Source organism: Orcinus orca, chromosome 5, assembly GCF_937001465.1.
Source record: "Orcinus orca chromosome 5, mOrcOrc1.1, whole genome shotgun sequence".
NCBI lineage: Eukaryota > Metazoa > Chordata > Mammalia > Artiodactyla > Delphinidae > Orcinus > Orcinus orca.
In genome coordinates, this window is record NC_064563.1 from 80671971 (window position 1) to 80695534 (window position 23564).

At 38.8% G+C, this 23564-nt stretch overlaps 1 protein-coding gene across 5 annotated transcripts in view; it reads right to left on the minus strand.

Annotated features, from left to right (window-relative positions):
- Window positions 1-22688, minus strand: part of SEC22A (SEC22 homolog A, vesicle trafficking protein) — a 74759-nt gene extending 52071 nt beyond the window's left edge. For 3 of the 5 annotated variants that reach the window (XM_049710445.1, XM_033403374.2, XM_049710446.1), the window contains exons 1-4: window positions 21815-21946; window positions 15779-15979; window positions 1753-1916; window positions 397-591 (exon numbers count right to left, since the gene is read on the minus strand). In XM_049710445.1, the coding sequence (XP_049566402.1) occupies window positions 397-591; window positions 1753-1916; window positions 15779-15960 (541 nt within the window). In that variant the 5' untranslated portion in view covers window positions 15961-15979; window positions 21815-21946. Of the gene's footprint in view, window positions 1-396; window positions 592-1752; window positions 1917-15778; window positions 15980-21814; window positions 21947-22186; window positions 22584-22639 lie in introns of those variants that run through there. The other 2 variants (XM_004278572.4, XM_033403375.2) reach the window with 2 other exon arrangements.
- Window positions 22689-23564: the final 876 nt, after the last annotated feature.

Sequence of the window (23564 nt, forward strand, 5' to 3'; positions counted from 1 at the left end):
GGATGTCTGAGTAGATGATCACATGTGCTGTGACAGTCAAGAAGCCTAACCTTGAATGTAGTCATTTTTACATAATGCAAAGCACTTTACATGCCTATAGGTATATATTACAAACAAATTACTCTTTTCTAGAAGAATGTGTACCAAGAAATCTTCTTGAATGTCTCCCTAGCAAAGAGTTCCTTTGAGATTGCTGTTGAAAAGCAACTGAGATTGCTGATTAGTCACATATCTGAGAGATGACTATATAAAACACTGGGAGAAATGATTACTTTGAACTTCTACATTCTCTCATGTACTTACTTTAAAGTTTTAGACTAAATTAATTCATTTTTAAGAGTTCCTCGGTTCTTAGAAAATATTTTTTAAATGAAGTAATTGAGATCCAGAACTCACCAGAAGAAATCTTACCAGCACCTTTATAGTCAACAGAAAATGCAGATGTGACTCCATTGGCTGACCCCAGTTCACCCATGGAAATTTGATAAGGGGGCCTCAGCTTGATTTCCATCTGCATGTCAGACAGATTTATCTTTGTTGAAAGAGACCTGGGATTATTATATCGCTGCTTGGTCCTCTGAATGAAGTTATCTATGTAAAATAAAAAATAAATTTCCTTGCAGTCATTTGTTAATTAAATCATTTGAAAGTGTGATGTTTATGGACAGTAAATTTTGCGATAAACGGTTTAATTTGCTATCCCAAACTGTTCAATCTGTCATGAATGTCCTAATATTATTTGTGTTTATGGTTAATATATCATGGCATCATCAGTTTTTCTCACTAGAAATTATACTCTAGAAATTAATAATTATAAATATACTAAGGATTTAATACTACATGACTGTGAGAGTATTTCTACTATTATATCCACTTCAAGGAACTACTTTGAGCTTCTACAAGAAAACCAAAAACAGCTCCCTTTAAACTTAAACCAAAGTCTTCATTCTTATAGGGATTCAGACCTCATAAAATATTAAGTCTGTCAGTATTTACCAGCTGTAATTACATTAGAACATACACTGTAAATTGCATGTTCATATAAATCTGTTTTCTTATTTATTGCTTACACCATTAGAACAGATGTTTTAAAGAAAAAATTTAATGAAAACAATAAAAGACATTTCCTAAATTTCTTCCAATTTTATTTTCACTATTTACACCTTGAATTTACTTTTTTTCCCTCTTCTACATCAGGAGTCAAGCAAACTAATGTCCATAGGCCAAATCTAGCCTGCTGATTTTTTTGTGTGTGAATAAAATGTTATTAGAATATAGCTATACTCATTCATTTATGTATTGCCTATGGCTGTTTTCAAGCTATAATAGCAAGGGCTGAGTAGCTGTGACAGTGACCAAATGATCCTTAAAGCCTAAAATTGTACTATCTGGTCCTTTCCAACAAATGTTTGCCAACCTCTGTTCTACATTAAGCAGCCTAAAAATACTATCACATAAAGACAAAACTCTGAACCTCTAGCTTATAAATTTCTCACTGAAAAATTAACCTCTGGAATTAATTCTTTGAACCAATAATCAGGATCCTCTAAACAGCTTAAACAGAATTTTTTTAAGAGGCACCTAAATGAAGAGGTTGCCATAATTTATAGACCATTTGTCAAATTATTCTGTCAAAAGCAAGCTAGCAGAATTTTCTGAGTTTTCCCTCTGCCCCTCAGTATTAGATGAAAAATCATTTACGACTGAATGGAGACAGGATAATGAAAAAGAAAAAAAAAATCAGGCCCTTACCAAATTCAATGAAACAGTATGGTCTGACAGCAGTATTTGTCTTCATCATGTTATAAGTAGTAATGAACTCCTTCTGAAGCTCATCCAGGAAAGAGAAGGCCAGAACATTTGGGTAATTTTCAGTGCACAACATCATGTAGCTCACTCCCATAGAGCTAATAAAACTACAGTGTAAAAAACATTGGATTTAAAATTTCAAATTAAATCAAGGTAATTCGTTACTTCAGAAGACTGGCTCTATACACCATAAACTGCTGCTACAGAGGCAATGACAATATTAACATTTATTACATATTTCAGCAAAAAAAAATTAAAGGAACCAAAATATGATACTAGTTTCAGTTGTAATTTAAAAACAGTAGACAACAAAGTGGAATGTATTCACTTTGCTGTATAGCAGAAACTAACACAACATTGTAAATCAACTATATTCCAATAAAAATTAATTTTAAAAAAAGTGAAATGTATCTAGAGAGGGACACATATTATGATTCTAACACTTCAGTTACTTATCACTTGGGGTAGAAATCAGGAAAGACTATTCAAACAGATAAGGGTAACAGCTTAACATTTCAACCCTTCAACTTAGTGGAACTTAACACTGTTTGAATCAAGAACTTTTTAGAGGTTCTGATGAAAGTTATGGACACTCTCCCCAGAAACAACCCAGAACCTGGCACATAATTTCAAGGTCAGGTGATTACTGACCTCCTAAAGTCATCCACTGACCCCAGCATCAAATCCTCTACTCACATAATAATGAATTATGAATCATTAGGGGGAAAGAAGAGAATTTATGAGTTCATAACAACAAACAAAAGGGAAGAAAGGAAGACTAGTTCACAGCAGAATGCTGAGTGACACCTGGTAAATGTGGAGATAGTGTTAGAACTGGAAAAAGCAGCATTTTGCAACCCACAGAGCAAAAACTGGATCAAGCAATATATAATATTCAATGGATGCTAAATATATATATAATCAATGGATGCTAAATCTAGGTGGATATTTTGGTGAGGAACAGGAAATTTTGCATGGCTTTAAAATGTCTTCCCATGGATTGTTTATTGGCTGCAAGGGAATTCTACTGTATTTATTATACAGTAGAAACTAGACAATACCTTGACCAAGTACTCTAAAATCACTAATGAGGGGAAGATGGGCTTCCTGTGCCTCAGTAAGACATGTCAGCTATGTAGTATTCTGGCTAAGAATGCATAACCTGAATCTAATCATGAAGGAACATCAGAATAATCAACATTCTATTTTCTTTAAAGAGGGATGGGGGTGCTGTATTCTTTAAAAACCTCAATGTTGTAAACAAAGAAATAAAGGCTTTGGAAATGTTTCTGATCACAGGAGGCTAAAGAGACACAACTAAATGTAATACCTAACCCTAGTCTGGATCCTGTGCCAGAGAGGGGGAAAAATGCTGTAAAGGATATTCCTGGGTCAACTGACAAAAACGGAAAACAGGCAGTACAGTAGTTTAGGTGAAAGTATGGTATCAATATTAAATTTAATAGACCTGATAACTGTACTATAGTTAAGTAAGAGAATATCCCTAATCTTAGAAAATACACTTTGAAGTAGTTAGGAATAAAGGGGCATGGTATTTGTAAGTTTCTCTCAAATGGTTCAGACAAAAATAAATCAGACAGATAGATAGGTAGACAGATAAAACAATAAAGCAAATGGGGTAAAATGTTAACAAGAGGTGAGTCTGGGAACAAGTATTATTTGTAATTTGCTTATTCGTACTACTTTTCTGAAAGTTTGAAAGTATTTCTAAATAACAAGTTAAAAATTAAAAACAAAAATGTTTAAATTAACCATCTTCTATTGAAAAAAAAACTTTCTAAAGTAAAGTATACACTCCCCTGTAACAAGCAGAGTAAGGGACAAAAATTAACCCTTTTTAATGAGTCACTTAAACATTCTTTCATGGTACTATCAACATAGCTCTGGTCTAGATCAAGGGGAGCAAACAGAGCATACAGGCTGTAACTCCCACTCCCATGCCAGACACTGCTAATCTATCAAAGCAATTTTTACTGCCAAACCCTGATCCATGTTGGAGTCCCCCTCTCCCCTCTTTTCTCTAATACTGTAGTAGAATTTATTTATTATTTTTAATTTAACTTTTAAAATAAATATATTCACGACTCAAATTTTAAAAGAATGAAAAATGAAAGGAAATACTATACTTGAAGTCTTATTCCCACCTCTGCTCAGATAGCCAGTTCTCTGTCCCTCTAGCAACTCATGTTATTAATTTCGTATGTATCCTTCCGGTGAGAGTTTATGCATATGCAAGCAAATGTACATATATCTTTCTTTCTTAAAAGACCATCCAAGGCAGCCAAATGATGTGGGGTTCGCACCTATTAATCGTCTACTATTAACGGTGTGGGATATACTACTAGTGAAATTGTGCTGATCTTATGCTTCTGGAATAACCTGGAATTCCTTTCTGAAGTTCCACTTAACACATAGTCATTTCATGCAACGTTTTTCAAACTGCAAGTTGTGACCCACTAGCGGATCATAAAATTAGTTCAGTGAATTACACACAGCATTTTCTTAAAAATGGAAATAGAATATAACAGAAAATACCAGAATGTTTATTGTTTCATAAAACTTTTGTTTATCCTGTTTGTATGTTAAGTAATGGTCACAAAGTAAAATGCATCTCTTCTTACGGGTCACAGTCAAAAAAGTTTAGTCATAACATACTGTATTTTCCTACAAAATTGACAACTAAATCAAAAATCAAAGTATGATTTTCCCAAGTACTTTTCCCTTTCCAAAATAATCTTCCCTGCCGTTATCAAAATTCTTTGACATGTCATTAGCATTCAAATATATCTTACAATAACTTGAATTGCGATAAAACACAATTGGTGATTGGCTTCTACACACTTGGAACTTCCAAGTGGCTAGATAGGAGTTATTTCACTATCCTTCAATAAGACGACTGAAGCTTTTAGACTCTATTTCTTGTTCTATAACACGGTTTTACTGTACTTCCATATTAATAAGCGAACCACAGACACCTACGTGAGTTTATCCCAAATGGTTTTTCTTGCTTGAGCTCAATCTAACTGGAGAATTTTTTGTGAAATTAAAAAAAAAAGTAACCTATGTTTTTAAGATTGTATGTTAACGTTTTCAGAGTCTTTATTCCAAAGTCTTTATTTTCTATAAATGCATGATATTCTCTGAAAACGCTATATTCTATAATATTATGACTTTTCATAGTGAATTTACCTTTACAATGCTGTCTTTATTTGAAATGCAAAGCCAGTTTTCCAAAAGTACATACAGCTCTGTTGATTTACCTTTGTTATCAAAAGTTCTGCTTTTTCATATCACTGGTACAAACTGAAAGACTCCTACCATCGCACTGAGGACTACTCACATGAAATAGTCTAACGTCACTAGAGGCATGCCAGTTTGTGCAGCCTTTAGCCCGTCCATCAGGTTCATTTAGCTCACTTGTCATAGACAATCTGGCTGTTATCCTTCTGCCTTGATGAGGAGGAAGAAAAGTAGTAGTAATAACAGTAGCAGTAGCAGCTACGGTTTACTGACCACTTAGTGTGAACTAGGCCCTTTGCTAAATATATTACATATTTTATCTAATTTCATTCTTACTTTATTGTAAACAAAGCACCTGTTATTTTTCTTCATGTAACTAACCCAGCTCGTACTTATATATTTGTATGTTTGTTGTAATGTCTCTCACTAATATCTATGCTCCATGAGAGCAGGGATGATTTCTTTATGGTTCACCACTGTATTCTTAGCATCTAGAATATTATGTCTAGTACACAATAAGTGCTCAGTAAATTAGTAAATAAATGAGTGCATAGATGGCATTATTATACCTAATTTGTTTAGTATATTGTGCACAGATAATTGCACAGCTCAGTGGTATCTACACAAAGAAGAAGGTCAATAAATACTTGACAAATGACAGAAGGGAGCAGAACTTCACCTGCTCTTCCAGGTCAGTGTTACCAGAAGGCGTCAGTTCAGATCACTGAGTCTTCAACATCCCCCTACTTAAAACACAGGGCTGTTCTCAGGGACCATGTAGAATCACTCACCTCTGCAGTGAGTACCTCCAGATGGTTATAAAGGTCTAACAAGTATGTCTGCTTTCCTTTTATCACTGTCATTAACTAATCTCACAACAACACAAAGTCTTCTTTTCTCCACCTTGAGCACAATTCTTAAATTGCCATTGTTTTCTTCCTACTCTTCTCTAATTTCCTTTTTCTTTTTTATTTCCTTCCACTTCTGTGCTTTGGGACCAATGGGATTTGATCTCTATAGCTACTGCCTTTCTTCTGGCCAAGGAATTTATCCAACCTCATTACATCTTTGGTTCCTCTCCACAGCACACACACTAGGAACTTCTTTGGGGCCTTCCAAGATCAAGTGTGTCTTGAACAGGTAAGGCTGGTGGAAGTTCAAACTCTAGGTAGAAGGATTTACCCCTTTCAATCACTTTGTTTAAAAGCTAATTTTATCATGTATCCAAGCAGGCCATACCTCAAGCGATTCCTAAAGTCCAACAAAACGAATAAGTGGTTTTAGACATTAAACTTTTCCTGGTATATAATTTTATTTATGAAATGTCAAAAAAATTTTAGACATCACCAATTAAACACCGACATTATTAGGACTTGCTGTACCAAACTAAATAATAAGTGAAAACGATGATTTTCCCCACAGCAAATAATAGAGCACCTAGCATATGTCCAGCATTCTACTCTATAGGCTTTGATGTCAAAGACCAAGTCCCTGCCCGCCAGGCGCCTGCAATTAGGTACTGGGAATACACTTAAAACGATATACAAAACAAGATTAAAGAAACAACACTGAATTTTTTAGCATGCCAAATGACAAAGTATATAGCAAACTATTTATAAATTGAAACAGCAATAATATTTGTATTACATATAGTTTTCATACTGCTATTGTATCATTGCACACAGGAAATCTGCTTATCCTTTGTAGTCATATTTACCCAGTAAATAGCTTCCCTGGGTGAAGAAAAGTTCTCCAGTAGGACATGAAATCTCTAATCTACTCTTAAAATTGCTAAGCATAAGAAAAATTTTATTTTCGAAAGAGAACCTTCCATACTGAACTCCATTCCCTAAAATAAAGCGTTTATACTTTTAAATATAAAAAAGGGTTTGATGTTATGAAAGTCAGTATACCTTATGAATTTATTATCACCAAATACATCTGATGAGAAACAAGGTGAAAACAAGACTTCATCATCAGTAGGACAGTAAGGTGATAAGAACCAGAAAGAGAACTCAGTAACACTGTCTGCCATGAGCAGCATTCTACCAGGAACTTCGTATTTTCTCACTTATTCCTCTCTTAGGTAGCCAACCTTCAATTACCCTCCAATGGTGAAGAGCTAAATACATTATCCCATAAATAAAAGACCCATTTTAGTCACTAATTTAAACCTCATTAAATAAGAAAATATATATTAATATGTAATATGCCAGGTGATAGCAACTTATAACAGTAAGCTAAAGGAGAATCAGATGATTTTAAGCAGCCAAAGGTGATTACACCATCAAAACCTTGGATACAAAATTTGCCTTTGACATCCTTTTCTTTTTCTGCAGAGTTAATCTCCTGATTCACCCTTTCCCACTAACCCTAGTACCTTCACACCTTCACACACCAGAGAATAAAGATCCTGACTTTTTTCAGATAACCAATCGTAGATAGTCCCTCATTTGCCTGTTAGTTGTATTCCAGAAGTTTACTGCACCTACAGAAACTGTACTGTAAGAGTAATTAGATTCCTAGACCAGTTCATAAGAGCCTATTTAACATATGTGGTGCTGAAAAGCTGTGGATTTTACCATAATTTTAAACGGTAGAAAAGTGATATGATGCTAATAATGAGATAAAACACAGGTTACATTCTCCCCCCAAGTGGTCTGGTAGCTACTGGTGGGTTGCATTCCCCTGTCACACCCCCTCCCCACCAAACACCTTGTCTTCAATGAGACAATGCTATCTCATCAATTTTAGACTTCACATATACTCTGTTCCTCATCATTACTCAACCAAAAAGGCGGGGTGGGGGGGGGAGTAGTTTCACTTAATTCTCTTCCCTGGTTAATTTCGCTGTCCATAAAGTGAAAAGGATTAGGAGAATTAGGAATGCACCCTGTCAAGAAAGAGGTTAAGGGTAAAAGGAGATAACTCCATCTTTTACCAGAGAATAATGTGATTGCTGAAGCAAAAAGACTGTATGGGGCTTCCCTGCTGGCGCCGTGGTTAAGAATCCGCCTGCCAATACAGGGGACGTGGGTTGGAGCCCTGGTCTGGCAAGATCCCACATGCTGCAGAGCAACTAAGCCCGTGAGCCACACTACTGAGCCTGCGCTCTAGAGCCCATCAGCCACAACTACTGACCCTGCATGCCACAACTACTGAAGCCCACATGCCTAGAGCCCGTGCTCTGCAACAAGAAAAGCCACCGCAATGAGAAGCCCACGCACCGCAACGGAGAGTAGCCCCCGCTCGGCACAACTAGAGAAAGCCTGCACACAGCAACGAAGACCCAACGCAGCCATAAATAAATAAATAAATAAATTTATTTTTAAAAAAAAAGACTGCATGTCAGATATACCATTTATTAGCTTTGTGACTTTGAACAAGTTTCTTTACATCCCTAAATCTCAGTTCCCTCTTCTGAAAATAGGGTTGGTAGTACTATAATGGCTATCTGCCCAGCGTCCCTTCTCCCCTTCCCTTTGGAGAACTATTTCCAGCCCCACCACCTACTCTATACGGCTTTGATAAAGCTGCCCATCAAACGGGTGGGCATGTAATCCAGGCCAGGCCAACTAAGAGTACCTTAGCCCTCCAACCACAATGTTAGTCCAGAAATGGGCCATCACACAGCAAGGCCAATTGAAGTCCTTTTCTTGAAACATGGAGGCAGTGGGGTTGCCAGCTGGAATGAAGTAAGCCTGGAGCTACCTGTGCAGTGTTTTCCAATATGTGCAGAATATCTGTCTGCAAAAGGAAAGACTGGAGAAATGAGACAAAGATTCCTGATAACATCTGATTCCCTGGCTCCAGCCAACTAGGTAACTCGCTTATCCTTCACAATACCCTTTTTTTGCTTAAGCTCGTGTGAGTTGTGTTTTTGCCCTTGGCAATGGGGAAAAGTTCTATTTAAAAGCCATTCACAGAGCTGTTGCAAAATTTAATGAAAAGTAACTAAATTGCCTGGCAATTGCAGGTACTTAATAACTGGGTCCTTGTTGAAGCTGTTACTCCCATAATCAGAAAATACCACCAAAGAGTGAAAGGAAAGCCAGAAACAAAAACCAAAAGGCAGGTAAGTCTAAAACAGCATTCCTGGCTGCAGGTAGCAGTCTGAAGACAAATATGAAGAAAGCAACTCCTCAGGTAAGGAGAGAACCTATGAAGTTCACAGCCATTATCAGACTTCAAATGAATTTACTGTGAAAGAACTAAGGAATTTCATTTCTTGCACTAAAACTCTCAACAGAGTATGACTGACCTCCCAAAGTGTTTGTCCTTTCATAAGATCAGTGTCTCAACGTTTATCAAAATGTACAACTATGATTTTTAAGCACCTAAAACCAATCTCAAAGTTTTAAGGTCTCATAAGACACAACTTAATTTTCATATGGTTCATAATTATTGCTTCAGTCACTGTTGTTTCCTAAGTAGTAACATAAGTTTATCTATTAAACATTTATTACAATTTAAGTATCCTTCAACTAATAAAACAGATGAATTCCTTAAAATTTTATACAAAGAATTATAATATCACTATGTAATGTGAAAAGAAATCACAAACCTGGATTACCCACCCACCCCCACCCCCACCCCCAATCAATGAGTCAAGGTGAAGAATATTGGAGGAAATGAAGACTTAACTTTAACTCCATTGCACTCAGAATGCTGCCATACCCCACAAACAACCATCCCTCATGTAACAGCTACTATGATATATGCAAGGCATTGTGCCAGCACAAGCCAGGCTCCACAGAATGTGCTCCATTAGCTGAACTGAATTATTCAGCTACTACAATCTGATGAAATTCATCTTTTTCCCAATACATAGGGGTAGAAAATTAAAGGAATTTTCACAATTTTAAATGTTACCTATTTCTTTTCCTTAAAACTTTGGACTTCCTTTACCTATTCAACTAGAATCTAATGTGAGGTACCATCTGATTTAGCACATAATTAGACACTTAGCTTTGCTTCTCAGAGGTATTCTGCAAAGAGCACTTAAATTTCTGTAAAAATTTGAAAACTACAATGCTGAGATGAGGAATCAAAAATAATATAAGCCAGGGCACATCAACTATCTCAATGAGTTACAACCTAGTTGTAGAGAGTGGATATAGAAATTTTAAAAAATATTATTCAGAAAAAAATGATGAAAAAGTCAGTCAACAAGTTCTACAGGCAATCTGTGAAGGGAGTAAGATCACTAAAGAAATCATTGGGTTGGCAAAAAGGTCGATTCGGTTTTTTCCATAAGATGGCTCTAGTAGCACTTAGTTGTCTTTAACTTCATTCGAAACAATTTTGTTAGGTTGTATGTGACAGCTGTCATATCAGCGTACATTTAAAAAAAGACTTATCAAAGTTGGTGAATTTTTTTTTTTTTTTTTTGCAATATGCAGGCCTCTCACCGTTCTGGCCTCTCCCATTGCAGAGCACAGGCTCCAGACGCGCAGGCTCAGCGGCCATGGCTCACGGGCCCAGCCGCTCCGTGGCATGTGGGATCTTCCTGGACCGGGGCATGAACCCGTGTCCCCTGCATCGGCAGGCAGACTCTCAACCACTGCGCCAAACAGGGAAGCCCAAAGTTGGTGAATTTTTGTGTAACCATTTTAATATTGAAGATGGAAGATAAAAAAGCAATATTTTCAGCATATTTTGCTTTATTATTTCAAGAAGGGTAATAACGCAACCAAAATGCAAAAGAAGATTTGTGCAATGTATGGAAAAGGTGCTGTGACCGATCAAACACATCAAAAGTAGTTTGTGAAGTTTTGTGCTGGAGACTTCTCACTGGACGATGCTCCACGGTCAGGTAGACCAGTTGAAGTTGATAGCAATCAAATTGACACATTAATTGAGAACAATCAATGTTATACCATGCAGGAGGTAGCCGACAGGCTCAAAATATCCAAATCAAGTGCTGAAAAGCATTTGCACCAGCTTGGTTATGTTCATCACTTTGATGTTTGGGTTCCACAACAGTTAAGTGAAAAAAACTTTCTTGACAGTGTTTCTGCATACAATTCTCTTCTTAAACATAATGAAAACGTTCTGTTTTGAAAACAAATTGTGATGGGTGATGAGAAGTGGATACTGTACAATAATGTGGAATGGAACAGATCGTAGGGCAAGCGAAATGAACTGCCACCAACCACACCAAAGGCCAGTCTTCATCCAAAGAAGGTGATGTTGTATATATATGGTGGGATTGGAAGGGAGTCCTCTATCACGAGCTCTTTCTGGAAAACTAAACTATTAATTCCAACAAGGACTGCTCTCAGTTAGACCAACGGTAAGCAGCACTCCACAAAAAGCGTCCAGAATTAGTCAACAGAAAACGCATAACCTTCCATCAGGATAATGCAAGGCTGCATGTTTCTTTGATGACCAGGCAAAAACTGTTATGGCTTGGCTGGGAAGTTCTGATTCATCCGCCGTAGTCACCAGACGTTGCATCTTCGGATTTCCATTTATTTAGGTCTTTACAAAATTCCCTTAATGGAAAAAATTTCAATTCCCTGGAAGGCTGTAAAAGGCACCTGGAACAGTTCTTTGCTCAAAAAGATAAAAAGTTTTGTGAAGATGGAATTATGAAGTTGCCTGAAAAATGGCAGAAGGTAGTGGAACAAAAGGGTGAATACGTTGTTCAATAAAGTTCTTGGTGAAAATGAGTCTTTTATTTTTACTTAAAAAACTGAAGGCACTTTTTGGCCAACCCAATAAATAGTAGTAATGAGGCAGAAGGTGATTCAAAAGACACAAGCTATAAGCTGGGCTTTGAAAGAAAGAAGCATTTAAAAACACAGCTGAGAAAGCAGACTGGTGCCAGCTTCATGCTGTGCTACAACTACTGCAGATCTGTGAGTTTTATCTGGCAAACTCATGGTGGTTAAAAAAAAAGGTGTCCTGTGAGAATTTTAAATAAGTCAGGTAACACATAAATTCCCAATTTTATATATTTCAGGCTAAATTTATTGTCATATAGCATAAACACCTCAATAACCTAGAAACCAACCAACAAGCCTTCCAATCAATAATAGAAAATATATGAAATCCAGGTTCTTGTCAGGAACTAGAACTGAAAATTCTGTTATTCAATCCTTTTTTAAAACTTGTCTACAGGGCTTCCCTGGTGGCACAGTGGTTGAGAGTCCGCCTGCCGATGCAGGGGACGCGGGTTTGTGCCCTGGTCCGGGAGGATCCCACATGCCGTGGAGCGGCTGGGCCTGTGAGCCATGACCGCTGGGCCTGTGCGTCCGGAGCCTGTGCTCCGCGGCAGGAGAGGCCACAGCAGTGAGAGGCCCGCGTACCGCAAAAAAAAAAAAGAAAAAAAAAAAAAAACACTTGTCTACAAAAATACACAAAGAGGCTTTTCTATGTGTGGTTCTGGGGGCCATGTAATCTATTTAATCCCTTAGACATTTCTAAATTGTATTCTTAAATCAGGCTGATTAGACCTCTGCTGACTCACCGCACTCCTAAACTCACTAATTAATTGCTTTTTGCATCATGCTATTTGTTTACACTAAGGAATATTATAAGAAAAATCATAGAAAGCTCATTGTTATGGTTCCTGGAAGAATGCTATCCAAATTCTGTCTCTTTATGTATATCAGGTTTCAATAACATGAAAAGCAACATTTTTATCCAATGGATACTGTGAATCCTATAAATGATCTATTATCCCCCTTTGTTTTGGCCCCAAGGAAGTTCAGAACAATGTTTGTAGCCCTTTTCTAAAAAATGAACAAACTACATAGTTTGCAGCTCCAGAAAAAAATGTTATTTCAGTTTATTATTCTGTGTTTATTTTTTCCCTCATATGATTCTCTTACCTGTACTCTTGAATTTTTTTTTTAATTGCCTCACATCCTTTGTGGAATAACATGGGGTGCAAATAAATAATACAAAATCTAGAATTCACAACAATTAAACAGCATTGGGCACTGGAGGGGTGTTAACATTTTACTACATTCTACTCTACTTTTAAGACAATAGGTAGAGGAACAAAAAACATTTGCAAAGAAGTTTTTTGTTTTTTTTTAAAGTCCAGGATATCTGCCAGAATTAATACACATTCAAGCCAATCTTCTGTAATGCTGGTATCTGTCTATAACACTATACAATAACTGAAACTCAGAACACTACACCCACCCAGAGCACTAAAAGAGCCTATTAAATATTAGAATGCTTCAGGCTTTTTCTTCAAAAAATAGAAGTACACTAAGACATCGTTTTAGACATATTTTAACTACCATGACCACCACCACATTTTCTAGTTAAAACTCTCAGAAAACCCAATTAAAGATAATACCTCATTATCCCAGGTAATCCAAGTAAATATGGACCTTCTCTAAGGTTCTATTCTGGGCCTCTCTGAAACTCAGTGGGCATTTCTACCCTCACAGTTTCAATTTCTATGTGAATGATTCCAAAATCTCTATCCACCTCAACTGGACACCTTGTCATAACCTCAATTAAAATGCTCAAAATGGAGCTTCACTGTCTTCCTCTTCTCCCTCACCCCATAAGCAACCTTTTCCAAAGATCTCATTCTGTCCAATTCCAAGTCATCTCTGTCCCTTCCTTCTCTTCATCTCTGGTATTCTATCTTATCAGGCTCAAGCTGAAGTGTCTTTCTGGTTGGCATTTTCTTTTCCATTTACACTTGTATGTTACTAGTTCAGGCCCTAATTATAAGTTGATGCCTCTCCTCTCCTCAGACTTTCCATTTCACCCTCTATTTCACTGTCTCAGCATTGTTTTTTATCAAGTCATTTCCCTCAATCCTGCAGTAGGAGTTTCCTATAACCTATTACATCATCAAAGTGACATCCCTCAACCTGAACTTGCAGGGAAATCCAGGATCTGGCCCCACGCTAAGTATCTCACATTTCCCATAACTATCCCTAAATCACCATTCACTACACCAGGCCAAGCAGGTTAATGCACCTACCATGCTAAGTCACAGTCTTTACTTTTTCTGCCTCCTCTCTACACCTGGAATTGCCCTCCTCTCTGCCTTAGCCAAATCTTACTAATTCTCCAGGACATGGCTCATGTCTCATCTCAGTAACGAAGCCCTCTCCTTATTATATCACATATGGACTTTGTTCTTATCTGATTTCCCACTGTATACACAATCAGTATTAAATTGCTCGAGTTAATTGTTCTCTAATTGTTTCATGTGTATGCTCTCCCACTTGGTCTCATCTATTCCCATGGTTTTAATTATAAACTGTAAGCTAACTTCCAAATCTAAATCTCCACACTTGTCCTTCTCTTCACTAAACTTAAGACTTATACATCCAACTGCCTACCTGAAGTCCCGTTTGGATGTTTAAAGGACATCTCAGACTTAACAGTCCAAACAGAACTCTTGATTTTTACCACTGAAACACATATCCTCCAGTCTTGCTCATTTCAGTCCCATTATCCAAGTAATTATGGACATTGTTTAGGCCAAAAATCTAGAGGTAACTCTGATTATTCTCTTTCCCTCACATTCCACTTCAATCCATTAGGAAGATTTGTTGGTACTGCTCCCAAAATACAGCCCAAATCCAACCCCTTCTCATCCTTATCACTCTTTTCTTTTCTTTTCTTTTCTTTTTTTGCAGTACGTGGGCCTCTTACTGTTGTGGCCTCTCCCATTGCGGAGCACAGGCTCCGGACGCGCAGGCTCAGAGGCTGTGGCTCATGGGCCCAGCCGCTCCGCGGCATGGGGGATCTTCCCGGACCGGGCACGAACCCGTGTCCCCTGTATCGGCAGGCGGACTCTCAACCACTGCGCCACCAGGGAAGCCCCCTTATCACTCTTATTCAAGTTATAAGCATCACCTCTACCTGAACTTCTCTAAGAGTCTCCCAAATGACCTCTCTGCTTCCTCTCTTAGAGCTCATTCTTCATATAGCAGCCAGGATGATCTACTCAAAGCCAAAATTAGATTTACATAACTCTCCAGCTTAAAACTCTCCAATGGCTTCCTATTACATTAAACTCAATCCAAACTCCTTATCATAGCCTAGAAGGCCCTACGTAACCTGTCCCATTCCTACCTTTCTAACCTCACCTTCCACCACTCTATTAAGTGTCCGTATTGCTTCATTGTCTTGGTTTTCCTTCCATCCCTTGATCTGTAGTGAAGGCTTTCTGCACTGGCTATCAGCTCTGCCTTGATCTTCATCCACTGCATTCTTAAGACTGCCGTCTTTCACATCTTTTAGGTCTCTGTTCAAATGTAACCCTCTCAGAGAGGCCCTTGACCCCCATGAAGTCACTATTCCATTGCCCAGTTTTACTTTCTTTACATACAATAAATAGTGATGAGCACTATCCCCTCTCACTAGGATGTAAACTTCTTAAGTTCATTGAGGGCAGATATCAGGTATGATTTTTTATATTTCCCATGACAGTTTTCCTGGGCATGTAAGAACACCAATAAATATCTAATAATTATAAGATACAATATCTGTAATCTGCAAAACTATAAAATTTTCTAAAGCCAGACATAAACACAGAGAAACTATAAGAAGGGTGATTACGTGATGAATACTATTTAGTATAAGTTCAGAACCACATGATTCTTGACTTGAAAAGTTCTCCTAAACTAATCAAACACTAATTTCTATTTAGACCACTTAAATTTCATTAAAATGACAACCACTAAGCAAATGATTCTAATGGAGCAAACCAATGTCTTACTTAATGTTATAATGTCCAGTTTTCAGTGTACATCTATCAGGAAGCTGAGCCAGTTTTCTCGAGAGCATTTTAAAATACTTTCTGCACTCCTGCATGCCTGTGCCTTGTTCATAGTCAGTAGAAGCAGAAAGTGGCAGTCCATCTCTGACACGAATGACTGAGGCAGATAAAATCATAGACATTTCAAGTGACAGAGAAGACCTGAAACAAAATGAACAATTTGGGTTAGGTAAGAAATTAAAGCCAAAGCTGATAAACGCAGTGCAAAAATGTGCAACTCACTAATAACCAAAGACATATTAATTAAAGCAATGATATATCATACTTTCCTTCACAAATTAGCTGTTAAAAAAATACTTCTTTCTGGTATTTCCATAAGTATATGTGGAAGTACATATTGGAATAAAAACCATTCTCAAAACAATTTGTTGATATTCAACAAGAGTTTTAAAATATTTATGCCCTTTGACCACAATAAATTTTTTTTTTTTTTGCAGTATGCAGGCCTCTCACTGTTGTGGCCTCTCCCATTGCGGAGCACAGGCTCGGAACGCACAGGCTCAGCGGCCATGGCTCACGGGCCCAGCCGCTCCGCGGCATGTGGGATCTTCCCGGACCGGGGCACGAACCCACGTCCCCTGCATCAGCAGGCGGACTCTCAACCACTGCGCCACCAGGGAAGCCCTGGCCACAATAAATTTATATACATAACCCTATCTTAAAGAAAATAATAAGAATTAGACAAGATTTTAAACAGAAAGACATTCTTCTCATAGAAATAACTGAAAACAACCTAAACGTTCAACAATAGGGGTATGGTGAAACAAATTATGGTACACCGCTATGATGGAATATGATGCAACAAAAAGTTATGTTTGTTAAAAATAATTTAGTAATGTGGTAAAATGCTTATATGTTAGGTAGGAAAAAAGCAGGATCAAAACTGCATATGCTGTTTTCCATAAAGACACAGAGGAGGAAGAAGGGAGGGGTAAATAGAGAAATAGATATTGGAAGGAAACATGACAAAATTAGAATGCTTATCTCCAGAAAATAGTATTATGGGTTATTGTTATCATTTATAATTTCCTAAATTTCTGTAATGTTCCACAGTGAGCACATATTACTTTTCACAATGAGCACATATTACTTTTATAATCAGAACAAATATTTTTGTTTAAAATAAATTTTAAAGCTAAAGGAATACTACTTTTTTTGGCCATGGCTTGAGGCACACAGGATCTTCCCCCACCAGGGATCAAAACCGTGCCCCCTGGGGCTTCCCTGGTGGCGCAGTGGTTGAGAGTCCGCCTGCCGATGTAGGGGATGCGGGTACGTGCCCCGGTTTGGGAGGATCCCACATGCCACGGAGCGGCTGGGCCCGTGAGCCATGGCCGCTGAGCCTGCGCGTCCAGAGCCTGTGCTCCGCAGTGGGAGAGGCCACAGCAGTAAGAGGCCCGCACACCGCAAAAAAACAAACAAACAAAAACCGTGCCCCCTGCATTGGGAGCACAGAGTCTTAACCACTGGACCGCTAGGGAAGTCCTAAAGGAATACTACTTTTAATGTTGTTCTCAATCTTTTTATCAGGAAGCAAATCATAATTACCTTTTTTATTATATCCTAATCATGCTTTACAAAAATAGATAAAAGGACTGCATAGGCCTATGCAGTTCTGAAAGAAATCAGGTAAATAGTCAAACTTTGATAAAATACACACACAGCCACACACACAGTGGTCCCCTGTGTAAAAACCATTGGAATTTTGATTAGAAATGCAGATTTCTGGGTCCACCCTCCCCCCCAAAATTCTGATCCATTGACTATGGGGTGGGGCCTGAGAATTTTCCATTTTCAGCAAATTCCCTAAGTAATTACTATGCTTATTATCTAAGGATCATACTTAGATAAACACTGAATTAAAACATGTTCACAGTCTGAAATTAAGTGATAACTCTTTCCTGCCAGGCAGGAAAGAGCACAATGCCACTAAATACTTCTCCTTCACTAACAGGAGGCACAACTGGTAAAAAACTGAAAAATCTGGTAACAATTTCATAGGCTTTTTTCAAGATATTGTATCTCAGAGACTAAATTAATCCTTACCTGCCCAGCTCAGCTAGGTCAATATTATCTCACTCCAAAAATGAAAAACTTAGTAATATATCAAAAAAATGACAAAGAAAATCAACTGCTACCAATTTTGGAAACCAGTGGTCCCTAGCTTTTGTTGCTATGTCAAGTTAAAATCTGAGTGCCCATTCATGATGGTAACTGACTGACGTTAAAATCAATCCAAATAATAAAGCTAATGCTTTAAATTTACTTCCCCCTTTTCCTCTGAGGAAAAGCTAGGTATTAATATGTCATTACCCTTTAATATTTTTCTCCTCCATTTAATTAAAAGGAAAAAAACCCAGCAGGAATTAAATTAGCCTTTACCATAATGGAACCTTCGAACGAAAGTTCCAACATGACATATCCAAATCATTTTTTTTCCTATTCAACCAGTTTCTTTTTTCTTCTAAAAGCAGTAGCAAAAGAAAGCAGAGATCCCTCAAGGGATAAGGTCTATACTATAAATCTCTTTTAAAAATTGTTATCACACGTCTTTATTTATTAAACTACAACTGAACATTTAGCCTAAGTGTAACAAATTAGGAAAATGTCTTAATTCATACCCTTACAAATTTATGATTTAAATATAAAACTTTGTCTTTCCAGAAGTATACTGCAACACAATGATCACTCTGGGAATTAACATGAGAGCAGGGTTGTGTCTTGTAGTTTCCAAACATCCATATTCTTAGTAGTATTTAAAAGCAGACTGCATTCCTTATGCCTGATCTTTCTAGGATCCCAACAGAAATATTAGGAATAATCTTTATTATAGGGTGCCAACTTTCATGTAATCTTCAAAGTTGCTCTTTTTTATGACTTAAAAGACAGAAAGATATGATTCATACTTCCTAAAACATATACTGAAAAAAGAATAACAACCTGGTTAAGTTCAATTCATTTAACAAATATTTACTGAGTACATACTGTATGCCAGGGGCTATTTCAGACATTAGGAATAGATAGTTCCTACCACCAAGAAGCATCAGTCCAGAATTAAAGAAATTCAGATGGAAAGAGCAAATACAACACAAGCTATGTTGCCCACCGCTTTAACTGGAAAACTATAGTTAGACAAACTTGCCTTTCAGATATTCCTAATACACACTTTTAGGCTTGTCATGGAAAGCACAACACAGCAGTGATATTCCCTTCCTAAATTCTTGAAAGGTTTTCAGAGAATTGCCTGTATTTATCAGTAGATAGGATTTTTCTGAGGAGAAAAAATTAAATCTCTTCCTTCCTGAGTCATTTAACCTAGCATCCAAACCAGTGAACTAACAAAAGAAACTGGGATGACTGTCCAATGAACAATGTGAGGCTTGACTACTTTGCAGATAGACTTCAATCACCTTAGGATAAGCAATCTCTCTTTTATCAACTCAATAAATATACCCCCCCTTTTTTTTCTTTTTACCTCGAATTCTTAATACAGTTCCTTAAAAAAACAAACACACACTCCAATCTTATCTGGACTGTGGTAGTAGAAAAAGGAATCTGTCAACATCAAGGCCAAGCTAGGGTTAGGATACCCTTAGAGAGTAGGCCAGGTGGTGGCTGGAAAAACCAAGGAAGAGCCAGTAAGGATTGAGGAAGGGAAGAGGTTAAAACACTTGCATGGGAAGATTCAAGAGCAGTAGTAGTTTTATTGGGGCCACAGATACATTTTTAGGCCACTGGTCCATTTTCCCTCACCTTTAACAGAAAAAATATATAACATATGCCTTTAGACAGCAGCAGCAAACTCACGGGGAAATCTGAGTGCTGGCTAATATATTCTTTGCCCAATAGCAACTGCTAGAGGAAAAAGCCCAAAGCAGAATCTAGATAGGTCTGGGTAAACATTTACATAAAGGCTGAGGAAAATAAACTTCCACAACACCAGACACCTATAGCAGTGGTTACCAGCCTTTTAGACCCAAGATAACAAGATGCTGACCTGTCTTCTTCAGAACCTTGTGGGGTGATGACTGTAGGCCCAAGGTTCCAGGAAGGTAATCACTCAAAAAGTAATAAACAAAACCCAACCTATAAGTACATTTTATATCTACTTTCCAGCAAGATGCTTTCATAAATGCCTCTTTTAAGATAAAAAAACATTTCATAATAGGTTAATCACTCATATTTTATTTTAGTCCATTATTTCCCAAACTTCAGTCACCCAAGTACCACTTTCAGAAGTCTTACCATATCTGCATCTCACCTGTACTATTTTTTACCTAATACAGGTCTTTCAATTGATTTATTTTTTTGCTCTATGCTTAGTAATAGTATCTGTGAAATCAGTTTAGAGGTGTTAGGTTCTTCTCCTAATTTAAATTAAAACATATAAAGAACTTTTGTTTCATTCAAATGTGTGTGTAAATTTTTGGAGAATTTTTTTTTAAAGTTCATCTGCTTATCATTCAAATTATATTACCTATCTGATGTTACCAAAGTTTCGGAAACACTACCTTGGTACATATTATTTTATAAAAGTGCTAGCTGAGATCTTGGACTTGGGGAGTTACTTGTGGAGAAGGCTACACTAATTGTGATGCACAGCGTTGGGGCAAGATTGAGTGAAAAGGGAAGGATTTTATAGAGCCACAGGTTAGCAGGAAGTCACTAGGGAGACAGAGCTTGAAAAGAGGGGGAAAGGGAACCAAGAACAACCAGAGTTTATTTTGCAGCTTGGCCTGTGCTCCCCACCTTACCAGCAGCCTTTGGTATTCCTATTACAGGTGCTTGTACTGCACAGTATGTACAAGACCTCGAGTTCCAGAGTAGATTATACCTATATCTACGAAGAGGGCCTCCAACACATACACAAATACAACAATCATTTGCGTAACACCTCATAGTTCACGAAGAGTGAGGTAGGTAAAACCTCCATTTTACAGATGAGGAAACTGAGGCGCCCTTTCTCAATGTCCCACTGCTAATATATGACAGTGCTTAAACCTGAGTCTCTTGTATCTCTACATCACTGTGCTCCTCCTATAACCAATAAGGGGCAAGAACCCAGTGATACAGAAACTATCTAGCTACTCATTTTGAAATAATAACAATTTTAAACAACAGCTTATGTTTTCTTTAAGAGGCAGTATAGTATTACAGATAACAGGATGAACTCTGGAACCAGATTGCCTTGGTTCAAAAACTGGCTCCACCATGTAGTAACTGGGTAAACTTGGGCAAGCTTTGTCTTTTTATGCTCAATATCCTCATCTGTCAATTGTGGCTACCAACAGTATCTATCTCATAGGGTTATTTTTAAAATGCTAATGGTATCTACCTCATAGGAACATGTAAGGAACCCGAAACATCGCCTTGCAGACTGAAAGTGCAATATTAAGCGTTTGCTATTATTATTTATTGACTGCCCTCTATTTACCAGACACTTTATACACATTACCTCATTTAAGCCTTCCAATAACCTGTGAGGTAGGTATTATCAGTTCCATTTTACCTTTGAGGAAATTCAAGCCCAGAAAAGTAATTTATTCAATCCCTAAACTACCAAGCGACAGATTTAAAGTCAAGCCTAATTCTAACCACCCTATGAGACATTGCCTCTCAACATATTCAAGCTTCTTACTCAACTACATGGACAGGAAGGTCACAGGCACCCCTTTGAAAAGACCTAGGCTCTGTTCACACACCAGTATAAAATATACTTAGATTTTTAAGAATCATTCATACACACACACACAAGCACTAAACTGATCATGGTTCTCAACACAGGAAATGCCCAGATGTCCCTTAAGTTAGGGCATGGTCACAGATGTCACATTCAAATACTGAACCACAACCTTCATACACCAGAAACTGTAGGTACTATTTAAGGTATTGCTTAATTCCTTATTATCTTAGAACATGAGCAAATGCCAGTAACCCAAATGTGATTCAGAGAGTTTCAAAAAGTGGCTGTTCCACCTGTTAGCTGAGATCCCAACATCTCCCGCCTGGTGGCTGCCACCGTAGCTCTGGGCTTTGCCTTGGCTGAAGAGGCATAGGAGGAACTGGATCTCAAGCTCTCCCACTGCCTCAGGTGGATGATCCAGGAAACTAAATAGGAGAAAAAGCCAAAGCTGTTTTCACTTTCAGAGAGATTTAAGCCAGCTGGGGCTCAGCCTCCTATTTCGAAACCTTCTTCCACCTGTCGAGCTAATTGCTCAGGTCTCCTTTACGCCACATCGTTCCCAAAGAGTGCCATTAACAAGGCCTTAAGAGGTTTCCGTGAGCCAACGGGGGCAAAATTCTGAGTTCAATGCTCATTCAACCCCGCAAAAGGCAAAGTAACCCTACCTAAAAAATAGGATGTGCCACGTCAAGCTCTCTGGGCCACCTAAACAGCCTAGGAGGATCACCGTGTTTCTGACACCTGGGCGCCAGGAAATGCTGCCCCACCGCTGGCAGCCCAGAGCGACTGTCCTCCTCCTCGGGCCCCCTATAACCACCCTATGAGTTGCCCCATATCAGGGCAGGTCAGCCGAAGGGCAACCGCCGTTCGCGCGGTCCACAGACCCCTCAAGTCGTTGGGGACGAAGTCCCCGCAATCCCACCCCTCCAAAGCTCCGCGACTCCGACAACTCCCCGCTCCCGCCCCCACGCCACGAGCTTAGTTCCCGCCCGGGGTAGGTAGGTCTGTAGTCCCGAGGGCGAGGGTCGGGGGCCGTGGCGAGCGAGGGAAGCAGCCAGGCAGGGGTTCGAACGACGCGGAGAAGGGACGAACGAGGACTGGGAAGGGCCGAGCCATACCTGTCTAGCCACAACCCGCCGCTACGAGTGACGCTGCCCGCAGTGCATTGTGGGGCCGGGGAGTGGCTGTTCTGCTGGGCAGGCCCACGTGAGACGTCGCCGGCGCCAGGCGGGATCAAGCCCCGCCCCCGTTCCCTCGGCTCGTCCAAGCCAATCCGGTTCTGGGGGAAAGACACACCGACTCGCCCCCTCCAAGGGAGCTGGCAGCGTTTCCTTCTTGTACGTCAAGAGCGTGCAAAATCCTCGGGTGACAGATTATGCTGTCTTTCACACATAAGGCTGATCTCTCCCGCCTGCCGCCTGTATCTGGAGGCAGTTTGTTTCTTACGCGGCCCTACAGCAAACACTTATCGAACAAGCAGGGGGAAAAGCCCCCTCTGAGTGAACAAGAAGACCTGCCCCACCTACCACTACACACTGGGAGGGACCTATCCTTGGCAAAGAAATGCCAGATGCTGTTCCTGCAGCCGCTTCCAGCTTTTGCATTGATCACGCATTATTAAACAAGGACTTACTGACTGCATACTATGTGCCAAGCACAGTGTTAGGCAATGGGTCACAGGAGTGAACATAACACTCGATGGATCTGAAGTGTGATAGGAGCAAGAGACGTTAAAGCATAAATCATTACATAATTATAAATCGTAATCAGTTCTACGAAGGAAAATTAGTGGATGCGATGATAGATTAACCAGGACTATCAGGGAAGAGCTCTTTGAAGAAGTGCCTTTTAAACTCCAGGCATATGAAAGAGCCTTAAAGAATGTTGCAGGCCAAGGGAACATTATGTTTGAGGTTGTTGGGGCATGAAAGAAATTGATGTGTTCTAGGAACTGAAAGGAAGTCAGTGTGGTTGAGGTGTAGGGAGCAACTTGAGCTGAGGTGAGGCAGAGAGGCCAGACTATGCAGGCTCTTACTGGCCACA